The sequence below is a fragment of the Mastigoproctus giganteus genome, chromosome 10 (genome assembly GCF_048544385.1).
Source record: "Mastigoproctus giganteus isolate SK-2022 chromosome 10, ASM4854438v1, whole genome shotgun sequence".
In the NCBI taxonomy this organism is placed as follows: Eukaryota; Metazoa; Arthropoda; class Arachnida; order Uropygi; family Thelyphonidae; genus Mastigoproctus; species Mastigoproctus giganteus.
The window spans coordinates 133,326,908-133,352,994 of record NC_143584.1 but is presented as its reverse complement, the minus strand read 5'-3'; the positions used below and the strand labels follow the sequence as shown (position 1 = coordinate 133,352,994).

Sequence of the window (26,087 nt, the reverse complement as noted above, 5' to 3'; positions counted from 1 at the left end):
GTCTCGCAGGTCATCCCATTTTGCATTCTTGTAATGCCAAACAACAACACGAGGTTGGGAATAGCCATGAGATAAAGGTTCCATTTGAGAAGAGACAATCACCAAGTTGTGATCTGAAGTGCCTAAAGGACCTCTCACTTCGACCGTGTACTTAGAAGGGTTGTTTGTGAGAAAAAGTTCATCAAGCGTGTTGGCTGTAGTTAGGATTGTCCGGTATTCTTGTAGGTAAATGTAAAATCTGTGCAAGATCATTAGAAAATGCAAACACTCAGCATCTTGACCAGCTCAATCGGTGTGACTAGAAAACGGAAGCCAGCTTGAGTTGTGAACATTAAAATCACCAAGGAAAATTACCTCACTGTTAGGAAAGTTGGACTGGAAAAAGTCCAGTTGCAAAGAGAGGAAGTCAAAGAGCTCCAAGTGATTAGTGGAGTTGGGAGAACAGCAGAGACAGCAGATAAATCTGATACAATGAGGTAGAGAGATTTTAAGCCAGAGAAGATCGAAGAGAGGAGATTCCAAATTGCCAAGTCTCTGACAGGGAATATCAGAAAGGACATATGCACAAGTACCACCTTTGAGGCGAAAGGAATCATACAGCGAATAATTTGGGCATCTGAGATGAGCAGTAGTTGAATCAACCAATAACTGAGATTCTGTCAGAAAAAGTACATGGGGTTTGGCAGACTGCAAGTGGAAACAGACATCTTTGAGATTAGAATTGAGCCCACGTATATTTGTGAAATGAATTAGGAAGTGCTTGGGAGGTTTCGATTTTTTCACAGATAAGCTTGCTCTATTAGTTTGACAATTCATTGTGTATTCGATAGTAAGAAAAAGTGGGTGGGACATGCTGTATGAAGTAATGAAATTTTTGGATATGGCGTACACGTGGTAAGAATACACCCAGATCATTGACATAACGTGGCCTCGACAATGCTCCCCGCATACACACTACTCGGACTCCCTCCAGTCACTATCTGGCAGAGTAGAGGTAACAAGATTATACACTAGCTGATCCGGAAGCCTCCTAGAGAGTTACCAATAGGTTCGGTCCAGTGTACTAACTAGCGGCCGGCCTGCGAACACCGTTTTAGAGCTGCACCCTCGAAATGTAAGGAATATTGGATCTCACCATGACGTTCATCATAACTTCAAAAGTCATAAATCATACTGCATGATGGAAGAGATAGGGAAGGGTTGACCGGAACTTAGCTCTAGAGACTAAACATGGGTTCCATCACTTCTAGCCTCCAATAAGCAAAGTATTGGTATTTCACCGGTTGATGAGAGTCATCTACCACCTAGCACTGCCTGGTAACATAGAGGGGAGGGATTCCTCCATGTGGTGTGGGCACCACACCTCAACCCCTGCTTACGTTGGTTCACACCTGGGTGGTCACCCACCATGTACTTGTGCATGGAGGTTATACCCAGGATTACTAACAGTCCCACCATTGTGAAGGTGCAAGCAGAGGATTTGAATGTCACAGACCATCCGGACTTCGCCGAAATTGGGTCCACTTGACTTGAGTGTCACTCGAATATCAGTTCCATCAGCGTTTTAGACTCCCAGGTAGCAAGTACAGCTTGTCTGGCATATCCGAGACAACCTCAAGGACCAAGGATCTGCACCCAAATGTGAAGTATTCCATTGTATTCTTCTATTTCAGCGAATACAAATTTGTTAATTCAGCCGATGGACCAAGGTGTTATAGCTTCCTTTAAACTTTATTACCTAAGAAGATCTTTTTTACGATTGGTAGAAGATACTGATGGAATGGGCAGTCTTTCAATTCAAGATTGTTGGCGGAATTATAACATTCTTCATGCTGTAAAAAATATTGAATTTGCATGAACTCAACAATGAATGCAGTGTGGAAAAAGCTGTAGCCAGAAAGCTGCACTAAAGAAACATAGTTGAAATGCATCTTGAATCTCATACAGAACAATTATCAGTGGACGATATTTTTTCACAATGTAAAGAAGATGACAAAAATGATGATGATGCACACAAAAATTTGACCGCAAAAAGACCAGCTGAGGTTTTAAGATTTGCAAATCAGCTTAGCCAAGAATCTCTGGATATAGATCCTGATTTGGAGGGGAGTTTAAATTTTCACATAACTCTATCATCAGCATTAGTAGAGGCATTTGATGCAAAACTTATGCAGCATCAGTCAAAAAAAAAAAATAAATAAATAAAAAATAACCACTTCCACTTCAACCCTCTATTTGTTCGAAATACCTGTCCAGAGCCTTAAACTTATTTAGGCTATCAACTTCCACGACACAGAATGGAAGTCTGTTCCACAAAACAACCACCCGCTGGCTAAAGGCAAATTTCCGCACGTCTATCCTACATCTGTCTTTCCTCAATTTGAATTTATGCCCTCTCAGGTGATTATTCTGAGAAAGAATCCCATCAGCATTGAGCATGCTCAAACCATTCAAGGCTTTATACACCTCTATCAGATCACCTCGCTGGTGCCTAGTTTACAGACGCTGTAATTTGCAAAACTTAAGCCTTTCTTCGTAAGAGCACCCCTTTGTTCCATTCACTATAATCTTGTTGCCCTTCACTGTACTCACTCCAACAGCTCTACATCCTTCCTGAAATGAGGCCTCCAGGCCTGTATACAGTACTCTAGGTGTGGCCTGACCATTGCCTTATACAAGGGAATAATCACCTCCTTATCCCTGCTAGAAAAATTCCTATATATCATTGACAATACACCATGAGCTACTCTTGCAGCCCGTCTGCACTGCTCAGAGAACTTCATATCTGCCTGCGCAACCACCCCCAGGTCCCTTTCATTCTCTTCCACTGTCAGTGTAGACCACAGAGTTGATCCGTTGCTCTGGGGTTGCTGTTTCCCATATGTAGTACTTTACATTTGTCAATGTTAAACTTCATTGCCACCTTTCAGCCCATCTGCTCAACCTTTCCAGATCCTGTTGCAGCAGCATAGTGTCAGTAGTGTCCTTGACAACCCTGCCAACCTTCGTATCGTCCGCAAACTTGGACATTAAGCTTGATATACCATCATCAATATCATTTATAAATACAGAAAACAATAATGGACCCAATACTGAACCCTGGGGTACTCCACTAATAACATTAGTCCACGATGAGCAGTGTCCATTGATTACCACTCTCTGTCTTCTCCCCCTCAACCACCCCTTTATCCATAGCAGCAATTTGCCTCCAATGCCACACAGCTCCAATTTGTGCAGCAGTCTTCCATGTGCAACAGTATCAAAAGCCTTTCTAAGATCTAAGTATATAATATCAAAGTTATTCCCTGCATCCAGTTCTTTTGTGACTGCATCATAATATCCAATCAAATTGGTCAGGCAAGACTTCTCCTTAACAAAACCATGCTGTGTCTGAGCTATAACTGAAGTCTTGTCTAGATGATCCTACAGTGCTTCTTTAACCAGTGCCTCCATTAATTTTCTGGGAACAGAAGTTAAACTCGCAAGTCTATAATTACTTTTGTCAGCCTTTGATCCTCCTTTGTGAATTGGAGTCACATTTAAACATCTCCAGTCCAATGGTATCTCCCCTGGGTCCAAAGAAGCTCTCGTAATTATGGCTAAGGGTTTTCTTACTTCCTTTGCTGCCTCCTTTAATATAACTGGATAGATCCCATCCACCCCCGGGTGCCTTTCTTGTGTTTATCTTCAACAATTTCTTCTCCACTTTACTCTCAGTTATTAGAAGATTCTCTAGCTTACTGCCAGAGTTGAATACACCTCTGGCATTCCCCTCGCTGAATAACTCCCCATGTGTGAATGTCGATGCAAAATATTCATTTAGTTTGTTAGCTACCTGAGCAGGATCATCAACAGTTGACCCATCAATATCAAGTGGACCAATCTGATTCATTCCCTTCCTTCTAGAGTTTACATAAGTAAAGAACTCTTTGCTGTTTTTCTTTGCATCCCTTGCCAAAGATTTCTCGTAATCTGCCTTCGCCTGCCTAACCTCCTTTGTAACTTGGTTACAGATCAACTTGTATCTATCATAGGCTTCTGTGTCTTGTGTTAATTTGTTTGTATCCCATGAATTTTTTTCTCTGCCATATGTCTCATTATTTCATCTGACATCCATTTAGGCCTAAACATTGAACAATATTTCTTAGTTGATATGTAAAGCCTAGTAGCCGAGATAAGCATTCCAAGATAAGTTCTTTGAATGCTTCCCAATTTGAGTTTGCTGTTGGTAACATCATCAGTTGGTCCCATTGTATAGAATTTAAATACTGTCTCAGACCATCGTAGTCGCCTTTACGAAAGCAATAACCCTTCCCTTTACCCCTGATGGTAGTTACCTCCTTGAGTAAATCCCACTTCAGCACACTGTGATCACTGCCACCTAGTGGTTCATTTATCTGCAGATTCTCAATGCATGAAGAATCACTACTGATAATCAAATCAAGAGTAATACCTCCTCTAGTTGCCTCCCAAACATGCTGATGTAGAAAACAATCATCCAATAAATCCACAAAAGCCTTGCTAGTGTGTGAGTGACCATCCCCCAAATTCCAGTCAATATCTGGGAAATTAAAATCCCCAATTATAAGACTCTCTGATTTACTGGCCCACTATTTCCCTGTACAGTTTCTTATTATACTCATCAGAGTCATTAGGCCTATAGCACACTCCTACTCTCAATTTTGATCTCCCAATGCTTATGTCACACCAAACTGACTCGACACTGCACTGCCCAGCGATGTCGATTGGCTTCACTTCCTTGGATTTTATGTATTCGTTAACTAATAGCATAACCCATCCTCCCTTCCTATCCTGTCTATCCTTTCTGTAGACATTGTACTCCCCAAATTCCTGTTCTGCATTCCTTATATCTGTGTGACACCACGTCTCTGAAATCTCAAAAATATCTGCCTTTGATGTTTTGAGCAATACCTCAAATTCATCCAATTATTTACTAAACTCCTAGCATTGGTGTACACGCAAGTATACATGCACCTGTTCTTTTTCTTAGCTACCCTAACACAACCCATGTGTTTACTTGTACCCCAATGATTCCCAGCAGTCTTTGAAATATCCTGCACCTTATTTTCCAGGCTGCTACTCATTCCAATAGAAGCCGTGCAAGAATCACTTTCACCTCTGCCAGTGGCTACTGGCAATCTATTAGTCCTTGTATCCCCCCAGTCTAGCAGTTTTCCAACCCACCTAACACTGCCTCGATAGCATCAGCAAACATTCTTGCACCCTTTCTATTTAAGTGTATCCCATCCCTGTAGAAGCAGTCTCTCCTGTTAACAAGTACCAGACCAGACTGAAAAAAATTCTACTCCTTGAGCCCTGCACAATCTTTCCAGGGCCGAATTGATCGACGGGGCTCTCATCATATACTCCCTCCTATCGTGTCAGGGCAGAATTGCAGACACTTTCAAATTCAACCCTAATAATGGCTTTTTTTCAACAGTGACCTGTACTTGTTAAGTAATTCTGCCGGTCTCCTACTCCTAATATCATTAGTGCCAACGTGTACAACTATATCACATTTTGTGCAGTTAAAAGATGATATCCGCTCTACAACGTCATCAACCTTTGCCCCTGGCAGACATACCCTGGTCCTGTTCCACCTATCCTTTTTACAAAGCATGTTTCCCGTTTCCCTAACAATAGAGTCACCAACAACTACTAGTTCTTTTTGGGACCAGCGCATTCTGCCTTGGGGGGCTGCCTCTGTGTTGCGTGATGACCAAGTGCAAGCTCTGGCATTGGTGTGGGCAGCTGAGAGCTTGATGGGCCCCTCACTTTTAATCCTTTGAGGGCATCCACCCTGTCCTTCAAGCTCTCATATAGGCCCATAACAATGCTGAGTTGTCGCCTGATTTCCTTACACTCCTTGCATTGCGCGCGGCGCGCACACACAAAGACATCCTCCATGGCAGTATCATGTCCCGTACCCGACTGCTCCACAAACATCAAGCAAGTAGTGCATTTTAAAAGGCTGTGATTCAGAGGGCAACTGCCCCCCCCTCAGTTCTCCCCTGAGCCACAGCACTCCCATTAACTTGAGCCTTTTGCTTTGCTGCTCTGGTCTGAGTCATCATTTCGATTTAATTTCAATAAAATTTCAGTGCAAAATTAAAACCCTAAACTTGTATCCCCAACACAGTTATAATGCTATATTTATGTTTCAGTATCAGCTTTAGTTCCTTATGAAGAAATTTATAGAGAAAAACAGCATGCTTCTAAGCAAACAATTTTAACTAATTTTTTTCAAAAAGTGCCAGATATTGCTGAAAGTTTATCACAGAAAAACAGCGACGAAGAAGCAATGAATTTAGATTAAAAATCTAGAGGTAAGTACAGGCAGTTCCTGATTTACGAGTTCCCCGGTTTACAAGGTTTTTTTTTTTTTTTTTTCAAATATCAACAAAATCGAAAATAATGAACATTAATTGCAGAAAATGAATGATAAGAACATTCACAAATCCCACATTTCAAACCATGCCTTGTAGCTACACAATACAGTGTATCCCTGCTTTATGATATTAATCTGTTCCAGAAACACCCATCGTATCGTGAAAATATCATAATGTGAACCCAATAACACATTGATTTTTTTTTAATAATTTCTTTCCAAGACCTCGGAAGTTGAAATTTTCGCTATATAAGTAAGCTATTTATCTCTCCAAACAGTCATTTTTATAATATAATTGTTTTAGATTACGCAATTCAAATCATTAACAAATGCACTACACTTTTATTGTTATCATATGTTCTGTTATAAGAATCAATTTTGAATGCCTTTGTGATATTTTTTTAAAGCACATTTCTGGAGGTCACGACCATAAGACAATAAAAACAATTTGTAGTTTCCGGTTTATTGGGCTTTTCTGTTAGTGCAATCATTATAAACAGGTAGTAAACTCAATGTTATTGCATTTGCGAAAATACCGATAGCTGGAATTGTGTGGGTTTTTACGTTATTATGGTGAAATGTGTTTCTCCTTCACTGCAATCTTCAATCATATAAAAAACATAAATAATTTTCAGAATCTTCTCTTCGTCGTTCTTTTTTTTTTAAGCTTCGTAAACTTGTTACTTCCCCCGACCCATGTTAGCTGCAATCTCACTTGCACATAGCATGTTAGTTAGTTGCAATTTGTGTGTGCCATTAAAAAATGCTTATGCATGCTATTGTGCAATTTATAAAGAAAAGTGAAGATCTTGGAAACAAGCACCTCTTGAAGCATTTCTGAAGAAGACAACTCCTTGTGCAACAAGCCACCAACGAGTGCCGATCCAACAATGCGTGATCAACGAGTGTGCATTTAGTCGATGATGAAGAATAAACATTAACATTTGTAAGTCATAATTTCTTTAAATTAAAATCTGCTTGATTTTACAGGCTGTTTTCATTTCTTTGGATAAATCAATCATTGTTTAAACATAAACTAATTAGCTAACTAATTTCATTGTTGAGAACGTAACCCCTGTTTTCAACATTGTCTATGGAAAATAAATTCCCGCTTTATGAGTTTTCGCTTTATGATCACGCGCTAGGAACAAATTAACCCGTAAGGTCAGGAACTACCTGTATTAGCAAGACTAATTTTATGGACATGTTCCTAATTTTTTTTCTTTTTTTCTCACTGAATGAAGACAATTTTTTTTCAATTTAATTTTTTTTGCACTTTTTTTTTGTGTACAGGCACGGAACCCTCATTATGTCATATAAACTACATTTCGCATTGCACAGATTTGGACTGCACAGTGTTTTCCCGGAATGTAAGCCCCGTGCAAATCGGAGGATGACTGTATTAGTATTCACAAATGATGCAAGAAAGCAAGCTTATAACTGCATCAGCAAAAAAAAAAAAAATTGTTGCAACGGTGTAAAAGCATGCACAGTTGACATGTCTTTTTCTGTATGCGAAAGTCATGCAGCTGGGACCAGTACTTTCCATTTTTTTTTTAAACAAGATGTCAGAAGCTCTGCATGAACTTCAATCCAAGTCCCTCATTAAATCAGCCAATTCTTGCTGATCAGAAAAATGTGGTACTTTCTTGAACAGGCTTCTAAAGTGTAATCCTATTCACCAGATTCATCATCCAATTTTGAAGAATCTTTACCAGAAAGGGGCATTGGTAGCTCTTAGTTGTGTGGCACCAGGGCAATGAGAATGCTATGTTGGGACACACTACAGCTTTTCAATGTGGGGACTTCTTAAAAATTGATATATCCACAACATAAGTGATCATTTATGGGCTCTCTTCATATATCAAAAGCCATAACACTTATGACTACCACAAAACTATTCCACTAATATTGACCTGCAACTTTCACAACAGAAATGAAATGCCCACAACTTAGCATTAACATTATTTGAGGTAAAAGATGCAAGAAAGCAACTGATAGAGTATCAGCCAAAAAAAAATAAATAAATAAAACAAAATAAAATAAAAAACCTTCCCATTTCACCAATGCAGTCACTCCAAATGTTTGTCTAGTTCAGCCTTAAATTTATTTAAGCTACCAACTTCCACAACAACAGATGGAAGTCTGTTTCAGCAATTAACTACCCACTGGCTAAAGGCAAACTTCTGCACATCTATTCTACAACTGTCTTTCCTCAATTTGAATCTATGCTCCCCTAAGGTTCTTAATCTGAGCAAGCAGAACTATCCCATCAGCATTGAGCCTGCTCAAACCATTCAAGGCCTTGTACGCCTCATCAGATCACCTCGCAGGTGCCTAGTCTCCATATACTGCAACTTACCGAATTTAAGCCTCTCCAGGTAAGAGAACTTTTACACCCATAAGCATTTCAAAATAGCATTCATATACACTTAAAAACTTGCTACCAATGATGTTATGCTTCAGACATATATCCACAAACATAGCAGAACAAGTCTGGAGATAACACACACTTTCACTTGTTGGACATAGCAAACTGCAATGGAAAAAAATAAAATAATGAAATAAAAACAAAAGGAAAATCCTGTTATATGAACACTACAGGTTCTCATATATTATGGTAATGGTATGCACTTATGTAATATGTATAAATGTCACAAAAACATAAAACTTTTAAGTGCTTACAAAATGTTAACACTAGAAGGGGAAAAAAAAAAAAATCAATGACATCGTTGCACACAAAATAATGCAAGAAACAGTTATTCGAAAGAATGGACAAATTAAGTGAATTTTTTTGGCTGGTGTTGTATAACCTTTGCTTCTTTGCATCATGTTGCCAACTACTACTAAAAGTTTTTATTCTGTGACTGGAAAAATCTCTTTCAATAATTTGGATTCTGCTCTTAAAAATCACCCACAGAATATATTTAAACCTATTACCTTCAATATAACTGCTTCAGCTTGACTAAGATCACATTTTACACAAGACACCCAGATTCCCCATTCTGGTTTCCACTTTATAATCAGAAGAGATAAACCCAGGGAAAATACTGTTAAGGTATGAAACAGCACCTTTTTCCATATACAATTTCTAAATCCTGACAGAATCTAAAAGAAAAATATTATTTCTAATCAGTTCTCATAAATTATCACAAGATAAATTAATATCTTTGATGACTGACAAAAACATTAATATGGCAGAACAGAAAAAGCATGTTAAAATAAAAAAGCAAAAAATACAAAATCTGAACTTGGATATTCTATTAACAAGAATATCTGGTTATATGCTGATATTCTTGATCTAGTTATCAGCAGTGATCATTCATGTATTAGGAATTTGCAGATAAAAGAACCACTAGGTGGCAGTGATCACAGTGTACTGACGTGGGATTTACTTAAAGATTTAATTACCACCAGGGGTAAAGGAAAGGGTTTTTGCTTCCATAAAGGCGAGTACAGTGGTCTCCGACAGTTTTAAATTCTGTACAGTGGGATCAACTGACGATGTTACCAACAGTAAATTCTAAGTGGGAAGCATTCAAGGAATTAATCGTGGAAGCTACTAAAAGTTTCATACCTATTAAGAAATATTGTTCAAGGTTTAGGCCTAAATGGTTGTCAAATGAACTAATGAGACTCGTAACAGAGAAGAAAAATGCATGGGATGCATATAAATTATCAAGCGACTCAGAAGCCTATGGCAGATATAAGTTAATCTGTAATCAGGTCACAAAGGAGGTTCGGCAGGCGAAGGCAGATTACGAGAAATCCTTGGCAAAAGATGCTAAGAAAAACAGCAAGGATTTCTTTACTTATATAAACTCTAAAAGGAAGGGGATGAATCTGATTGGTCCACTTGACATCGATGGTTCGACTGTTGATGATCCTGCTCAGATAGCAAACAAACTGAAGGAGTATTTTGCATCTACATTCACATGCGAGGAATTATTAAGGTTTGAAAATGGCAGAAGGTTATCAAATTGTAGCAGGGTGCTTAATGATTTTGTAATAACTGAGAGCAAAGTGGAAGAGAAATTGTTGAAGTTAAACATAAGAAAAGCACCTGGGGTGGATGAGATCTATCCAGTTATATTAAAGGAGGCGGCAAAGCAACTAAGCAAACCCTTAGCCATAATTATGAGAGCATCCATGGACTCAGGGGAGGTTCCCACGGACTGGAGATGTGCAAATGTATCCCCAATTCACAAAGGGGGATCGAAGGGTGACACGAGTAATTACAGACCAGTTAGTTTAACTTCTGTTCCGGGTAAAATAATGGAGTCGCTGGTTAAAGATGCATTGCAGGTGTGTGTGTGTTATTTGGTTTTTAGGAGCATTAGCAACTAAGGCCATATTGCTCCGGGATATGCGGTGGTCATTCCCTGACCTTTCCGCATCCTCCGTATTTGGTGGTGACGGGCTCGAGCCCCGGTCTAATCAAGAAGCGGGTGCTACGATGCATTGCAGGATCATCTAGACAAGACTGCAGCAATAATTCAGACACAACATGGGTTTGTTAAGGGAAAGTCTTGTCTGGCAAATTTGATAGGATATTATGATGTAGTTACAAAGGAACTGGATGCAAAAAATAATTTTGATATCATATATTTGGATTTCAGGAAAGCTTTTGACACTGTTGCGCATGGAAGACTATTGTACAAATTGGAGCAGAATGGTATTAAGGGTAAGTTGCTACAATGGATAAAAGGATGGTTAAGTGGGAGAAGACAGAGGGTGGTAATCAATGGGTGCTGTTCTTCTTGGACTAATGTTATTAGTGGAGTCCCACAGGGTTCGGTGTTAGGTCCACTGTTGTTTTGTATATTTATCAATGATATTGATGAAGGTATATCAGGCTTAAGGTTGAAGTTTGCAGATGATACAAAGGTTGGCAGGGTTGTTAATGACAGTAATGGCAGTGTGCTACTGCAACAGGATCTAGATAATTTGGGCAGATGGGCTATGAAGTGGCAACTGAAGTTTAACCTTGACAAATGCAAAGTACTGCATATGGGTAGAAGTAACCCCAGAGAAACGTACCAACTGTGTGGTACTACACTTAAAGTGGTAGAAAATGAAAAAGACCTGGGAGTAATTGTGCAGTCAGATATGAAGTTCTCTGAGCAATGCAGACAGGCTGCCAGGGCAGGTCATGGGGTTTTGTCAATGATATATAGGAATTTTGCTAGCAGGGAAAAGGAGGTGATTATCCCTCTGTGTAAGGCAATGGTCAGGCCACGCCTTGAGTACTGCGTACAGGTCTGGAGGCCTCATTTTAGGAAGGATGTAGATTTACTTGAGCGTGTACAGAGAAGGGAAACAAGATTGGTGAGGGGAATGAAGGGATCCTCTTACCAAGAGAGGCTTAAGTTCTGCAAATTGCAGTGGCTGGAGACTAGGCACCTGCGCGGTGATCTGATTGAGGTATATAAGGCCTTGAATGGGTTGAGCACGCTGAATTCTGATGGGATCCTTTCACTTGTTCAGATTACGAACCTAAGGGGGCATAAATTCAAATTAAGAAAAGACAGATGTAGAATAGATGTGCGGAAATTTGCCTTTAGCCAGCGGGTGGTTAATTGCAGGAACAAACTTCCATCCAGGGCTCCCACTCACAAATTTTAAAAAAACTTAGATTGCAACTTAAATAAACCCAATAAAAACCTAGTTTTCATCATATAGTATAGCAACACAAATAAGATAAAACTTACCATGTAAAAATATCTATTTAATTGTAATCAGAATTTTCATCCCATTCAGTTCCCTCCACATTTATTTTTTGAAGTTCTTTCATTTTTTCAAACGTTCTTCGTATCTTTTATGACAAGTTCCTTGTATGACTTCTTTTACCAATTCTGATTTAGGTTTCCATGTATAGCAATTTTGATTAGATCTCTTTATCGCCTGTTTTGCCATTAGTCGATTTTTCACAGTTTCTGGTTTAAGGGAGTTTGTGGCTTTTGTTTTTATATGGTTTACTTGGGAGAAGATTCTTTCTACGCTTGCCAAAGAGTGAGGTAAAATAGTTAGACTGGTCATAAAGTTAGATAGAATCTCATATTTAGAATTATTAAAGTTACGTAATAGATACCAAAACTCAGGGATGGTTTTGTAAGAGAAATCTAAATCTTGATTTAAACGAAATGATCTCCATTCATCATCTAGAAGATCTAGTTTGTCTTCAGAAACAAGGCGAGGGAACTGCATTGCTAAATGGAAAATTGAGGATGGCGAATTGGCACGATCATGTATCACTGCTGGGTCAAGAACATTGAGACTGGCAATAATTCCATCATCATTTAGAGGAAATATTTTTCTGATTTCCATACAAAGTTCAACAAGAAATTTTAAACAATCATTTTTAAACCTGCTTTCACTGTCACCAAGTGGTGTTGAATTTAATAAGCCCATACAACGGCCTCCCAAATATATTTTATTTAGAGGCTTATGATTTATTGCATTGCTTGGATCAATTTCAACCATCTTGCACGAAGTAATGACTTCTTTTATGAAAAAACTAAGAATATTTTTATACTCAATTGAAACCATTGAATGAAGTAAGTGCAATCTGAAATGCTCAGATTGAAATTCAATATTCAGGCAGTTTATTTTCTCAGTACATATCCTAAAAACAACAACATATGCTTAGTTCCTTTGGTGATCATAGTATTGTAAATATTCACTACACCATCGATTTTGTCAATTTTTGATTGAGACTGAAAATAAAGAACTAACGCATCCCACTGCTCACTAATAATTTTTATTACATTGCCACGGGATAACCAACGTGTTTGTGCTAATTTGGGGATTTCATGCTTAGCAGTATCTACAACATCTTGAATCATTTTGAACTAGTTTAATCTTTTACTACTACGTGAAAAATAACAAGAGATATCTTTTATAAATATTTCTAGATATGATGGTAGTACCTTGACTGAATGACTAGCACATAATGCAAAAGAATGGCAAACACATCCCATTATAAATACTGATGGTACATCCTTTTTTAGCAATGACTGGAACCCACTCTTAGTACCCATCATAGTGGCACAAGGCGCTTCCGTAGCCAGGTGGGAAGGAGCAGCAGTGCGTAGCACACGCTTCTTGATTAGACCGGGGTTCGAGCCCGTCACCACCAAATACGGAGGATGCGGAAAGGTCAGGGATTGACCACCGCATATCCCGGAGCAATATGGCCTTAGTTGCTAATGCTCCTAAAAAAACCAAAAATAACTAAAATAACTAGTGGCACAATTATCACTATCAAAGCCAACGAGATTACTTATTTGAATGTTTTTTTTTTCTATGAAAAGATCTTTTACAGCTTGATAAAGCCCTTCTGAAGTACCATTTTCGACACAAACAGTGTCAAGTAACACATCTACAACATCAAGTTTTTGAATATCAAAATATCTAACAACAGCTAAAACTTGCGATAAAGATAAATCTGTACTTTCATCTGTTATCATTGAAAACTTGTTGTTTCTGCATATGTTAGAAATGTATATTTTTTCAAGATAGGCTATGCCATCTTGTATAAGATAAGAGACTTTAGTCGCCTTCATCTGAACTTGTTTTGCAATATTGCTATCATGAAATTCTTTCTTACATGCTTCTACATGGTGATCACATTGCGCAAATGGAATATTATGCTCAGAAATGAGTGCAGCAATTGTTAACTCTGCCTTTGCTACTTCTTCATTCTCCGTAGGTTTACGTTTTGTGAAGAACGTGTCTAACGTTGAACTTGTCTTAGCAATATTTGCACTTTTTTTATGTTTAACTGTATTTTTATGTGCTAGTAACATCGATTTATTGGCATTCTTTAATTTCATTTCACAACAAATACAGTAAGACGCACCTTTTTCATTACTGTCTTCTTTCATCTGATCCTTTAATTCCGGATCTTTTAACCATTCATTTCTAAAATTTTGAGTATACCACCATTTACTCATCTTTCTCTGTGGGGAACAAGTTTCAGACATTGTGGGCAATTTGTGGGTATGGCTAATTAGCAGTTATCTTATTTAAAATGTTCTATAAAATAAAAAATAAATCACTAATCCATTAACATAAAATAGAAATAGTCACTACAATTTAAATTTATTATATCACTGTATGTAGTACACGCATAAATGTAAAAATCACACCAAATAATGCAATAATACCACGAACGATCACGAAAGACTGTGCAGTAAAGACCGCCTTCCACCTGCTCAATAGGCTGCGCATACATGTTAGTAACACGATCATGTATGCTTACATGTATGAACATGTAAGCGTAATTTCATAGTGTAGAACCCTGCGAAAACTTTGAAATCCTTTTACATTTGTAGTATTTTGTACAAGCACTTGAGATATTACAAATTATGATCAGTATTGTTAGAATATAAAATTAAGAAAATTGTAAACTGTTATTAAATGTATTAAATTTTATTGTATTTACAAGAAATAAAAATAAATTTTGACTTAAAAATTACCGAAAAAACCCAGATAATGAGATATTTTTGTGAAAAAAACCTATCAACCCAGATGACAATCAAAAAACCCAGATCTGGGTGGAAAAACCCAGGAGTGGGAGCCCTGCTTCCATCTGTCGTTGTGGAAGTTGATAGGTTGAATAAATTTAAGGAGGAACTGGACAGGCATTTGGAGGGAATGGTGTGATTTTTTTTTTTTTTTTTTTATTTTGATTTTTTTTTTTTTGGCTGATGCTGCATAAGCTCATACATTTGCTTTCTTGCATCACATGCCACTACTACTACTACTACTACTACAAATATTTTTTTTCACTACATATGAAGTAGCTTGCGAAATCAACCTGAGGAAAAGAATATGCAAATTCCTTTGAAACTGTTTGCTTAATGTTTTTTTTTTTTTTTTTTTTTACTAAGGCATGGCTTTAATGCAGTCCCTGTTTGAATTAAAAATTATGTCAGGACGTTAAAAAATATGTAATTAGCAGTGGAATCGTATTAGATATCAATACTAATACTAATAATAAAAATAATAAATTTATATGGCTACAGAAAGAGCTTGTAAAAGCAAATTTAGTTGCCTGAAGTGGATGTCTCCCTTATATTGTGGCTAAACTGGATCCAATCTATTATCTTTAGTTATAATTATAGAATTAATAATTTATTTTAGAAAAATACAACAGATGCTGTTCTTACAGTCTCCAGCAGTGAACATTTCAAAACATGTATACTGTAAACAGTCTAAAGAGAACTAAGCAACTAGGTCTTATCAGAGAGTCACTGTCACAAAGGAATTTGAATTTTGGGATGCAGCTTTCATCCATTATATCACATCTTTAAAGGTTATGATGGGCTTTATGAAAGATTCAATATTCCTTACATTTTGAGGTTAAAACTTTAAAATAGCATTTGCAGACCAGATACTGGATAGCCCACTCGACCAAAGTCATTAGCAATGCTTTAGGTGGCATGTGGAGCAGCTGCTGTGTTAAGTTGCTAGTATAAATAACAAATTTTGTCAATTAATGCAATATGTCTTCCTCCAATTTATATCTCATCCACGTTAATGAATTATGAATGGCCAAACTGATGGCACAATGTTATTAGTGAAAGATCCTTGAGGTTGTCACAGACATTCTTTCATATATGTCAAGCTCGGCTTGCTCCCTAGAAGTCTAAAATGCTTTTGGAACTGATATTCAGGTGGCAGTCAAGGCAAATGCAGTGAGTTTCAGCAAAGCCCAGTCAGTCTGTAACAGCTATATCGTCTGCTTGCACCTTCACAATGGTAGGACTGTTAGGAACCCTGGGTATAAACCACTAAGTGCAAGTCCTGAAATACAGCACCTAGTATACTGGAGGTGACTACCCTCACACAGAACGGAAGAATGTCACCCTCTGTGCCTAGATGACCCTAATCAACAGGTGCAATACCATTACTTTGCATATTGGAGGCTTGAAGAGGTAAAACCCAAGTTTAGTCTCCAGAGCAATGCTCCACCAAACTCCACCCCCCCCATCTCTTCCATGATTGATGTCTTTTGCAGTATGATTGATGTCTTTTGAAGTTATGATGGACATCTTGGCAAGATCCAATTTTCCAAACATTTTGAGGGTACAGCTCTAAAACAGTGTTTGCAGACTGGTCACTAGATAGTTCACTGGACCAAACCTACTGGTAACTCTCTAGGAAGGGCTTCCAGATCAGCTAGTGTATAATACTGCCAGACAGTGACTGGAGGAAGTCCAAGTAGTGTGTATGCGGGGGCATTTGTTTAGGCCACATTATATCAAGGAGCTGGATATATTCTTGCTATGTGTAAAAGTTTCTACGTCATATAACATGTCCTCCCACCTTTTCTTACTACGGCGAATAGATTATGAATTGTAAAAATAAGGTAAAGATAGCCTGCATGAGAAGCATGCAAAAGTTCGATGAAATTTACCAGTAAAAGTACTTTGCCGTAACAGCATTTGTATTGTTGCTCGCACGGTAAAGAGACGGTGGGTGTTATCGGTCTGGAGTAGAAGTTGAATCCCAAGGGAGCTTGAAACCCTCCCAAAGTGGAGGAGGGTAACCTGACCTTTTTTCTTTAGAATCACTAATTGAATTAACTAACTGAATCACGGACAGTCATATTGGAAGTTCTGGCGTCGTAAAAAATGTTCGTAACATAGTTTCACCGGTAAAATTTTTCGAAGTTTGCCGTGCTTCTCGTGTGGGCTTCCTTTGCTTTTTTTTTTTTTCTTAATAAACAATTTATCCACTAGTCAACCAGTGATTCTAAAGAAAAAAGGTCAGGTTACCCCCTCCACTTTGGGAGGGTTTCAATCTCCCATAGGGCGCCTCCGTAGCCAGGTGAAAAGGAGCAGCAGTGCATAGCACACGCTTCTGGATTAGACCGGGGTTCGAGCCCGTCACCACCAAATACGGAGGATGCAGAAAGGTCAGCAAATGACCACTGCATATCCCGGAGTAATATGGCCTTAGTTGCTAATGCTCCTAAAAACCAAACAAACACAACCAAACAATCTTCCATGGGATTCAATTTCTACTCCTGACCAATAACACCCACCGCCTGTTTACCGAGCGAGCAACAATACAAATGCCATTATGGCAAAGTACTTTTACCGGTAAATTTCATCGAACTTTTGCATGCTTCTCATGCAGGCTTTCTTTACCTTTGCCGAAAAAAACCTATCTGCGAAAATATCAAAGCACCTAAACACTTCATTCATTTCACAAATATATATGTTCTCAGTTCCAATCTCAATGATATCCATTTCCACTTACAGTCCACCAAACCCCACATACTTTTTCTGAGAGAATCATAATTATTGGTTGATTCAACCACAGCTCATATAGTTGTCCTAATTATTCGCTGTACGATTCCTTTTGCTTCAAAGGTGGTACTTGTGCATATGTCCATTTGGATATTCCCTTTTCCTTGGTCAGATTACTATTTCAAATCTTCTGATGTCAACTATTGCTCAGATTGTGAAATTATTCCTGTAGGGATGAAATCCTTTATCCCACACTCCACCTTAAAATCTCTTCCTTTATCTAAACCTTGGTTTTCCAATAAATGTGCTAAGGCCATTCAAGATAAGTATGTTGCATATCACAAATAACTTATATCCAAATCTCCAGGCTCATTTTCTGCTTTTTCATTTTCATTTGTCCGTCTCGATTCCCACCTCTGGAAATAGAGATAGTCAACATCAGATGGTTTTATTGCTTTTCAGCCAAAGATAAACCTGACCTGCTTGCATCCTACTTTTCTTCTAACTCATGTATGAATGTCTGTATGATCTTGGTAAATCACCTCCTACCATTCACAGTACACACCATTCAATGCCTCCTGTGGTGGTCCATCAAAAGGATGTCAGAAGTCTGAATAGTCTTGATGCCAAAAAAGTGACAGGTACTGATGGTATTTCTACACTTGTTCTCAAAACTTGTGCTTCTCAGCATACTCTTGTTCTGTTTTGCCTTTTTTCACTTGCTTATTCCACAGGTGTTTTCCCTTTTTTTTTTTTTTTTTTTTTAGTTGTTGGCGCATAGGCTTCTGTGGCCATAATGCACCTCCCAAGGTTTTTGCAGTACTTTGATCCAAGCCCGAGGCGAGAATCGAACCCACGACCTTTGGGTTGCCAGGCAGGCACTTTACCCACCCAGCTAGCCCAGTCGGCTGTTTTCCCTTCTGCTTGAAAATTTCCTCATATCCAGCCATTACTTAAAAGGGTGGCAAATCCCTCCCATCCAATTATCATCCCATTGAACTTACTTCTACTCTCTACTCTTTCTAAAGTAATGGAGAAAATTATTAACTGCCAACTCTTAATTTATCTAGGAAACCTTCCATCTGATCAATGAACGCCAGTATGGATTCTGTCAGTGTCAATCCACTAGTGATATACTGGCTTACGTTACCCATCTAATGTAAGCGAGTAGAATTCAATGGAAAAGTTTGGTGAAACTCAAGCAGTTGCTCTTGACATTTAAAAGACTTTTGATTGTGTTTTTCATAAAGTTCTTCTAAATAAGCTTTCATCTTATAGTTTGCCAACTGTTTTTTGTAATTGGGCATCCAGTTTTCCTCTCTGACCACTCACTGCAGGTGATGGCAGATCTTCTAACTTCTCCCCTAATGCAGGTGTCCCCCAAGGTTCAGTTCTTTCCCCCACTCTTTTTCTCTTGTATATTAATGACCTTCTTCCATTGACTGGAAATCCTATCCAAAGTTTTGCCGATGATAGCACATTGCATTCCACCTTCCATTTTGAGAAAATGGAAGGTTGGAAGGTGGAACTGCCCTGCTCAATCAGCTTCAACTTCTCGAATATCCACTACCAATTGCTTAAATGATGAACTCCAGGTAATTTTCCAGTGGGGAAAAAATAACTTAGCTTTCAATCCTCCTAAAACTCAATCCTGTCTTATATCTCACAAAAAGGATCCTTCTGTTGCTATGCTTATCTTTGATGATACTCCAATTTCTAAACAAAATTACATTTATGAGGCACATTTATAATTTATAGAGAGTCAATCATTGTTTAATCTCTATGGGCATAAGCATATCACAAATATCGCTTCCTCTGCATCTAAAAAACTGGGTTTTCTCTTTCGCTCTCTGCATTACTTTTCTTTCAAACATCTGTTCACTCTGTACAAATTGTAAATCTGCCCAACTGTGGAATATGGAATATTGTTCCCACATCTGGGGCAGTGCACCTAAATCCTCTCGGGCTTCTAGATTCCATTCAAAAGAGGGCAGTTAGGTTAATTAATGACTCATTTCTAACAGACTCTCCACTCTCTGTCTCATATATATTATGTTTCTGCTGCATGCCTTTTCTATAGATACTTGCTTGGGCACTGTACTTCTGAATTGGTTTCTATAATTCCTCATCTCTCTTTCTCTCTTCCAAATTAATTTGAACACTTGCCACAACCAGTCAGCATCCTTTTATTGTCCAACTTTCCTTCTTCCTCATTTATTCCCTCAACTTCCATTTTTTTTCAAAGGACCTTCCTCCATACGTATTTCATAAAATTTCCTGTTTGCTGAGGCAGGTCATGATGGAAGGAATAACATAAGATCGGTACATGGAATGTTCGGAGTTTGAATCATGGAAAGCTGAATATCGTTAAGAGAGAAATGGTTAGGACCAAGATTGACATCCTCAGTGTCAGTGAAATAAATTGGCTGGGAAATGGCTACTTTCAGTTAGACGATTTTACAGTTTACTACTCTGGGAATGAAAAAATCAGGAGAAATGGTGTGGCATTTGTAGTGAACAAGAGAACTGCTAGATCAGTTGAAAGTTATAGATCAATAAGTGACAGAGTAATGACCATCCACATTAATGGAAAACTGCTTAAAGTAACATTTCTTTAAGTCCAAACACCAACAATAGATGTAACTGAAGATGAAATTGAACAATTTTATGCTGAAGCTCAGGATGTACTGAGTCAAACACCAAATAAAAGACTGTATGTTCTTTAAGATGGGGTCATTGACAGATTTGGTCTGGGGGATAAGAATGAGGCAGGAAACCACCTGGTACAATTCTGTCAAGAAAATCGATTAAGGATTACAAACATATGGTTTATCCAACCTAAGCGATGTTTGTATACATGGACATCCCCAAATGGATTGCACCGCAATCAAATTGACTACATCATATGCGGTAAAAGATGGAAAAGCTTTTATTATTATTTTATTTTTTTTTTTTCAGTGAAAATGTTACCTGGTGCAGACTGCGGCTCAGACAAACTCTTAGTAGCCAAAGTTAGGCTCAAATTCTGTAACATCAAAACGAATGCTGCACCAGGGAAATATGACATAGTTAAATTTCACCATTGTATGCAGTCAAAATTAAAAACAGATTCGACTCGTTTTACTACATGGAAAGGCAACCAGATGTACTTTGGAAGGAAATAAGAAAAATCGTCACTGAAACAGCACAGCAATACATCCCATACAAAAAATGTGCAAAATCAAGCAAGTGGCTGTCAGAAGAAGCCATCAAAATTGCTGAAAAAAGAAGATAAGCTAAAGCTGTGGAGATAAGAGATGAGACAAGAATGCTTAACACAGAATTCCAAATGGCAGCCAGGAAAGACAGGGAAAAATACTGGAACGAACGTTGTAAAGAAATGGAAGTTAATAACAAAAAAGGGCACACAAGAGACCTCTTCAATAAAAGACAAAGATGGAAATGAACTGAATGATCAACAAAGAATTAGGAAAAGATGGCAGGAATACACAGAAGAACTATATGCAAATAAAAACAAACATCAACAGATTGAAACGAAAGGGCAGGTTGAACTAGAACCGGCTATTTTATAACAGAGTATTATGGGTGCTGGAAACAACTATCAAAGAGAAAAGCCCCCTGGAATTGATGGAATAACAACAAAATTGTTAACACTTTTGCCAATTACAGTTATCACAGCTTTGTGCCGGGCAATCTGGAAAAGCAATATGTGGCCACAAAAGCCTGGAAGAGATCAGTGTTTATTCCAATCCCAAAAAAGGGAGAGATAGCCAAAATTACTTGAACTACCGTACAATAGCTTTATTTTCACATGCAAGCAAGATTCTATTGAAAATCATTCAAGCACAATTGTATAGATATAGAAACAGAGCTACCTGATATTCAAGCTGATTTCTGCAGAGGAAGAGGCACTTGTAATCACATCGCAAACATCCATTAGATCATGGAAAAAGCCCATGAATTTCAGAAAGATATATATACATATGCTTCATCAACTATACCAAAGAATTTTATTGCATTGAACACAAAAAATTGTGAAATTCTTTGATAGAATTGGGGGTACCAGCACACTTGGTTGAGCTAATAAGATCACTGTACACCAACCAAGAAGCTACTGTCAGAACAACATTTGGAGGTACAGACGCGTGAAATCGGAAAAGGTGTGCAATGGGACTGTATCTTATCCCCAATTCTATTTAATTTGTATACTGAATCAGTTATGAGAAAATTGTACTTGGATGAGTCAGAAATTGGAGTGAAAATTGGTGGCAGAAACATCAGTAATTTAAGATATACCGATGATACAACTCTGCTTGCAGAAAATGAGGAAGATCTAGTACAATTGATTTTAATGGTTAAAGATGAGAGTGAAAAAAAATCAAGAAAAAAAAAATTATGACAACAGCTGGAACTGGAGAAGTTTAAATAAACAATGAAGAGGTTGAATCTGTCCAGGACTTCATCTTTCTTGGATCTAAGATCGAAAGCAGAGAAGTAAAAATAATTCCATAGTAAGGGTTTTTTGTTTTGTTTTTTTAATAGAACTAGCCAATTCATATATAGAAATAAAATGGCTAGTTCTCATTATGTTGTAGACGTACAACAATAATTTTTATACTTTAGTAATATTACTGAATGTATAATATTACCAAAACAAATCACATTGTATTTGCCACTGGGAATTTTCTTTGTTCCACGTAAACCTTCAAGTGACTATACAAACATTCCTCCTCAGCAGCTGCTAATACTGACAATTGCTCTGCAGCATAAAACTGAAATGCACTTCTACTTGCAGCACAGCTTATGCTCGCATTTACCATTTCAGTCAGTTTCATTATTATTATGAGCCATATGTGCAAGGAAGCCTGAGGCTTATGCTGCACCAGCCAAAAAAATATTTCTGAGTCACCCTGACACAGAGAGAGAGAGAGAGAGAGAGAGAGAAAGTCAAAAGTATAAGGGAATCACCAAGAAAAAGAAGAATGATGATATCCAGCTCAGGACCCTGGGTGTGCCAAGCCCATACTCACAAGATGTGAGCCCCTGGGGTTTATTATATTAAGACATGTTAGAAAACTCTGCAAAATGGCCAGTTAGCAAAATACCTTTGGATTTTGTATGAATGAGTTTTGTTATTATTGACATAAAAACATTCTCGCACACTGTGTAATGTTACACTGCTGATGGAGTGCACACATTCTCCTTTTCTTCCACTGCATTTTGCTGTAGTAAATACTAGAGCATTACTAACCAAGTGAACACATTTGTTGCTCATCAAGCACACAGCAAGGAAGTTGTAATTAAAGTTTTCATAGTCTCTTTCTTTACCTCTCCAAAAATTCTAGAAAAGCACATTAGCAGTATTCTTCACTTATTTATCTGAACACTATATTCTCACTATACAGAAGGATGGCTGTAGGACAGATGTGCAGAGGTTTGCCTTCAGCCAGCAGGTGGTTGATTGTTGGAACAAACACTTCCATGTTTTGTTGTGGACACAGGCAGTTTGAATTCGAGGAAAACTAGACAAATTATATTTTATTAGAGGGAATGAGCATGTAATATGGAAGGTTTTTTTTTTTTTTTTTTTGGCTGATGCTTTATAAGCTTGCTTTCTTGCACCATGTGCTGTTACTGATAATAATAAAGAACCAGAGACCTGTTACCAGATGCTGAGCACAAATTTCAATAAAAATAGTTCCATTAGTAAGGATTTTTTTTTTTATTTTTTTTTTGAAACCCAGCCATTTTATTTGTAGGGAAAAAAAATTCTTCCAAATAAAAAGCAACAGATCATTTTTTATGTTTGTATTATTAAATAAAAATAAATTCCTTACTAGTTCATCATTTCCTTGATCAATAACTGCTGAATGAGAACCTGATTCCAATCTTGAATAAGGCATCTTAAAGATTGTCTTAAAAAAATAAAAACTATAGCATCAGTACAGAAACAATATAAAATAAAAAGTTAAATAAAACTATTAAATACAGCACATCTCAGATATAAAGTGATTTCAGATTGATAACTTCAATATATATATATAAAATATTGATAAAAATAATAATAAGTTATAATGAAATTACTGAAAGTGTTAGCAAACAAGAAAAAGTATTAAAAAATTAAAATTAAAAATATTGAACTGGGTTATGTATCCAGGGTACTACTAGTTATAGCAGAAAAAACTGACAACCATAATGAAATATAGACAAATATATTATTATCAGTGTATTAGGTGGAGGTGCTGAACTGTCAGGTGTAATTACCATGGAAAAATTAAGAACACATGCATGGTAAAAACAGATTACCTGAAATAAAATGAAATTAAAGTTTAATATAAAAATAAATGATAGTACCTAAAGCTGTGGGTCTCGGGACTTTAATGTAGTAGTTAAAGTAACATAGTAGTTAAAGTCCTAGGACCCATGGCTTTAGGTACTATCATTTATTTTTATATTAAACTTTAATTTCATTTTATTTCAGGTAATCTGTTTTTACCATGCATGTGTTCTTAATTTTTCCATGGTAATTACACCTGAAAGTTCAGCACCTCCATCTAATACTCCAATAATAATAGACAGTAAATCCCCGCTAATCGCGGGGGTTATGTTCCTGAGAAATGTCGCGAATACTGAGTTATGGCTCCCATAGTAATAGAGGGGTTCCGTTCCAAAGTATGAAATATATAAGAAAAACTATTCCAAAATTTTGTCTATATATGTATTATATGTACCTTCATAATATGACTGTACATAGTGAAATGCAAGCATATGGCATCAAAATGAAAATAAGAAACAATTTAATATTAAATGTAATATTTATTAGAAATTTCAAACAAATCTTTCAAACCAGCACCTTTGCTAGCAAAAAAACTTATCCCGCCAGTGCTATCACCAGTTTCGCTAAATTTTTGATAAAGGAGTTTTGCCTTTTCACGAATGATGAGTGAACTTAACGAAATTTTATTTTGAGTTCGATCTTCTATCCACAGATTTAAAGCTTTTTCCATTTTTTCTAATTTAACAACACGAGTTACAGAGCAAATTTTTGAAGCAATTAGCGCGTTTTCACGGACACTACGGTGGATTTTTTCTTCCGATTTTTTGATTGATCGTACCGTTGACTCATTGATTTTATGTTTTGCCACTGAAGAGACACTTTCACCATTAGAAATTTTGTCTAATAACTCAATTTTATTCGCTAATGTCATCACCTTCTTTGATCTTTTATATGGGTAAAAAAGAACTTGTCCACAATAAAGGCACTTTCTTCTGTTAACACACTCGAAAAAGTCTGTTTTACACTGCAAAATGGTAGATTTATCACTTTTGTAAGCATATCAATTTATAAACTGATAAATTTATTCAATTTATAAGCATATAAATTAAAAGTAAACGACCAAACCTTCCATGACAAGCACATAACACTTACTGAACAAGGATTAAAATAAAGTGTAAAGTGTGTTTGGTGTCAAGCGGCACCAGGGGTTTCCCCCATCTCCGCATTGCTTGCATTGTGATGGGTGTGCCAGTTTACTGGAAATGCCAGAGATTCAAAAGTGTATGGATATTGTACATGTGTAGTGTCGTGTACCGTTGTTCATCTGGTCATTTAGCCGCTGGACCCTTACTGAAGCCCAACGTTGCCCCACTTTAGCCCCGTGGAGGCAGACCAGGAAACACCAGTCGACTAAGATTTACTCTGGCAGGTCCTGCCACCTAATTTCCTGAGATTTCAGTGGCTAGGACCTTAAAAAAAAAAAAAAAATATATATAGATATATTTTTTGTATACACAAATATATACACACATATATATGTGTATATATTTGTGTATATACATACATATATATACACAAATATATATATATATACATAATACACACAGGTGTATATATATACATATACATGCTACCCACAAATATAAATACACATACACACACCCTCTATGCGCTTGCGTGGCAGGGAGGCGCTACGAATGAGAGGCCGAAAGTAGTGGGCGAAGGTGATTTTAGATTGTGTGGGGCATTGCGTGCAGGTAGAGTGAGGAGTAGATTGAAGACTGGGGGGGGGCGAAGGCAGAGACATGGAGCCGATAGAGAAGACAGCTCCAGTTTACAGTGGGGCAAGCCCATGCCCCACCAGAGAGTAAGAATGGGGGTGGCGCGTGGGGGATACGGTGGAACCGTCACCTCCCCCACCCGCCGGGGAGGAGTGGAATAGTTGAGCCAGGCAAGGGAGCTGGCTCAGGTCGCCAATACGGCGTGCATGCAGAGACTGCAATTTGTTGATGTGGCATTTGGTATAGACTAGTAGGATTGAGCCGCTTGTAGGATTTAACTCCTCTTCTCTGATGCCCGTGTAAGCCAAGTTTGGTCGCCTATTTGGAGGTCGCTCTTTGGAAATGGGACCCGTCCAGTT

General features: G+C 37.7%; 1 protein-coding gene across 1 annotated transcript in view; it reads right to left on the bottom strand.

Annotated features, from left to right (window-relative positions):
- The window catches only part of LOC150079292 (polyamine-transporting ATPase 13A3-like), a 559,638-nt gene extending 536,065 nt beyond the window's left edge, over window positions 1-23,573 (bottom strand). Inside the window, exons 1-2 of the mRNA XM_090383023.1 lie at window positions 23,508-23,573; window positions 9,350-9,517 (exon numbers count right to left, since the gene is read on the bottom strand). Coding sequence (XP_090239149.1) covers window positions 9,350-9,517; window positions 23,508-23,573 — 234 coding nt within the window. The remainder of the gene's footprint in view (window positions 1-9,349; window positions 9,518-23,507) is intronic.
- Window positions 23,574-26,087: the final 2,514 nt, after the last annotated feature.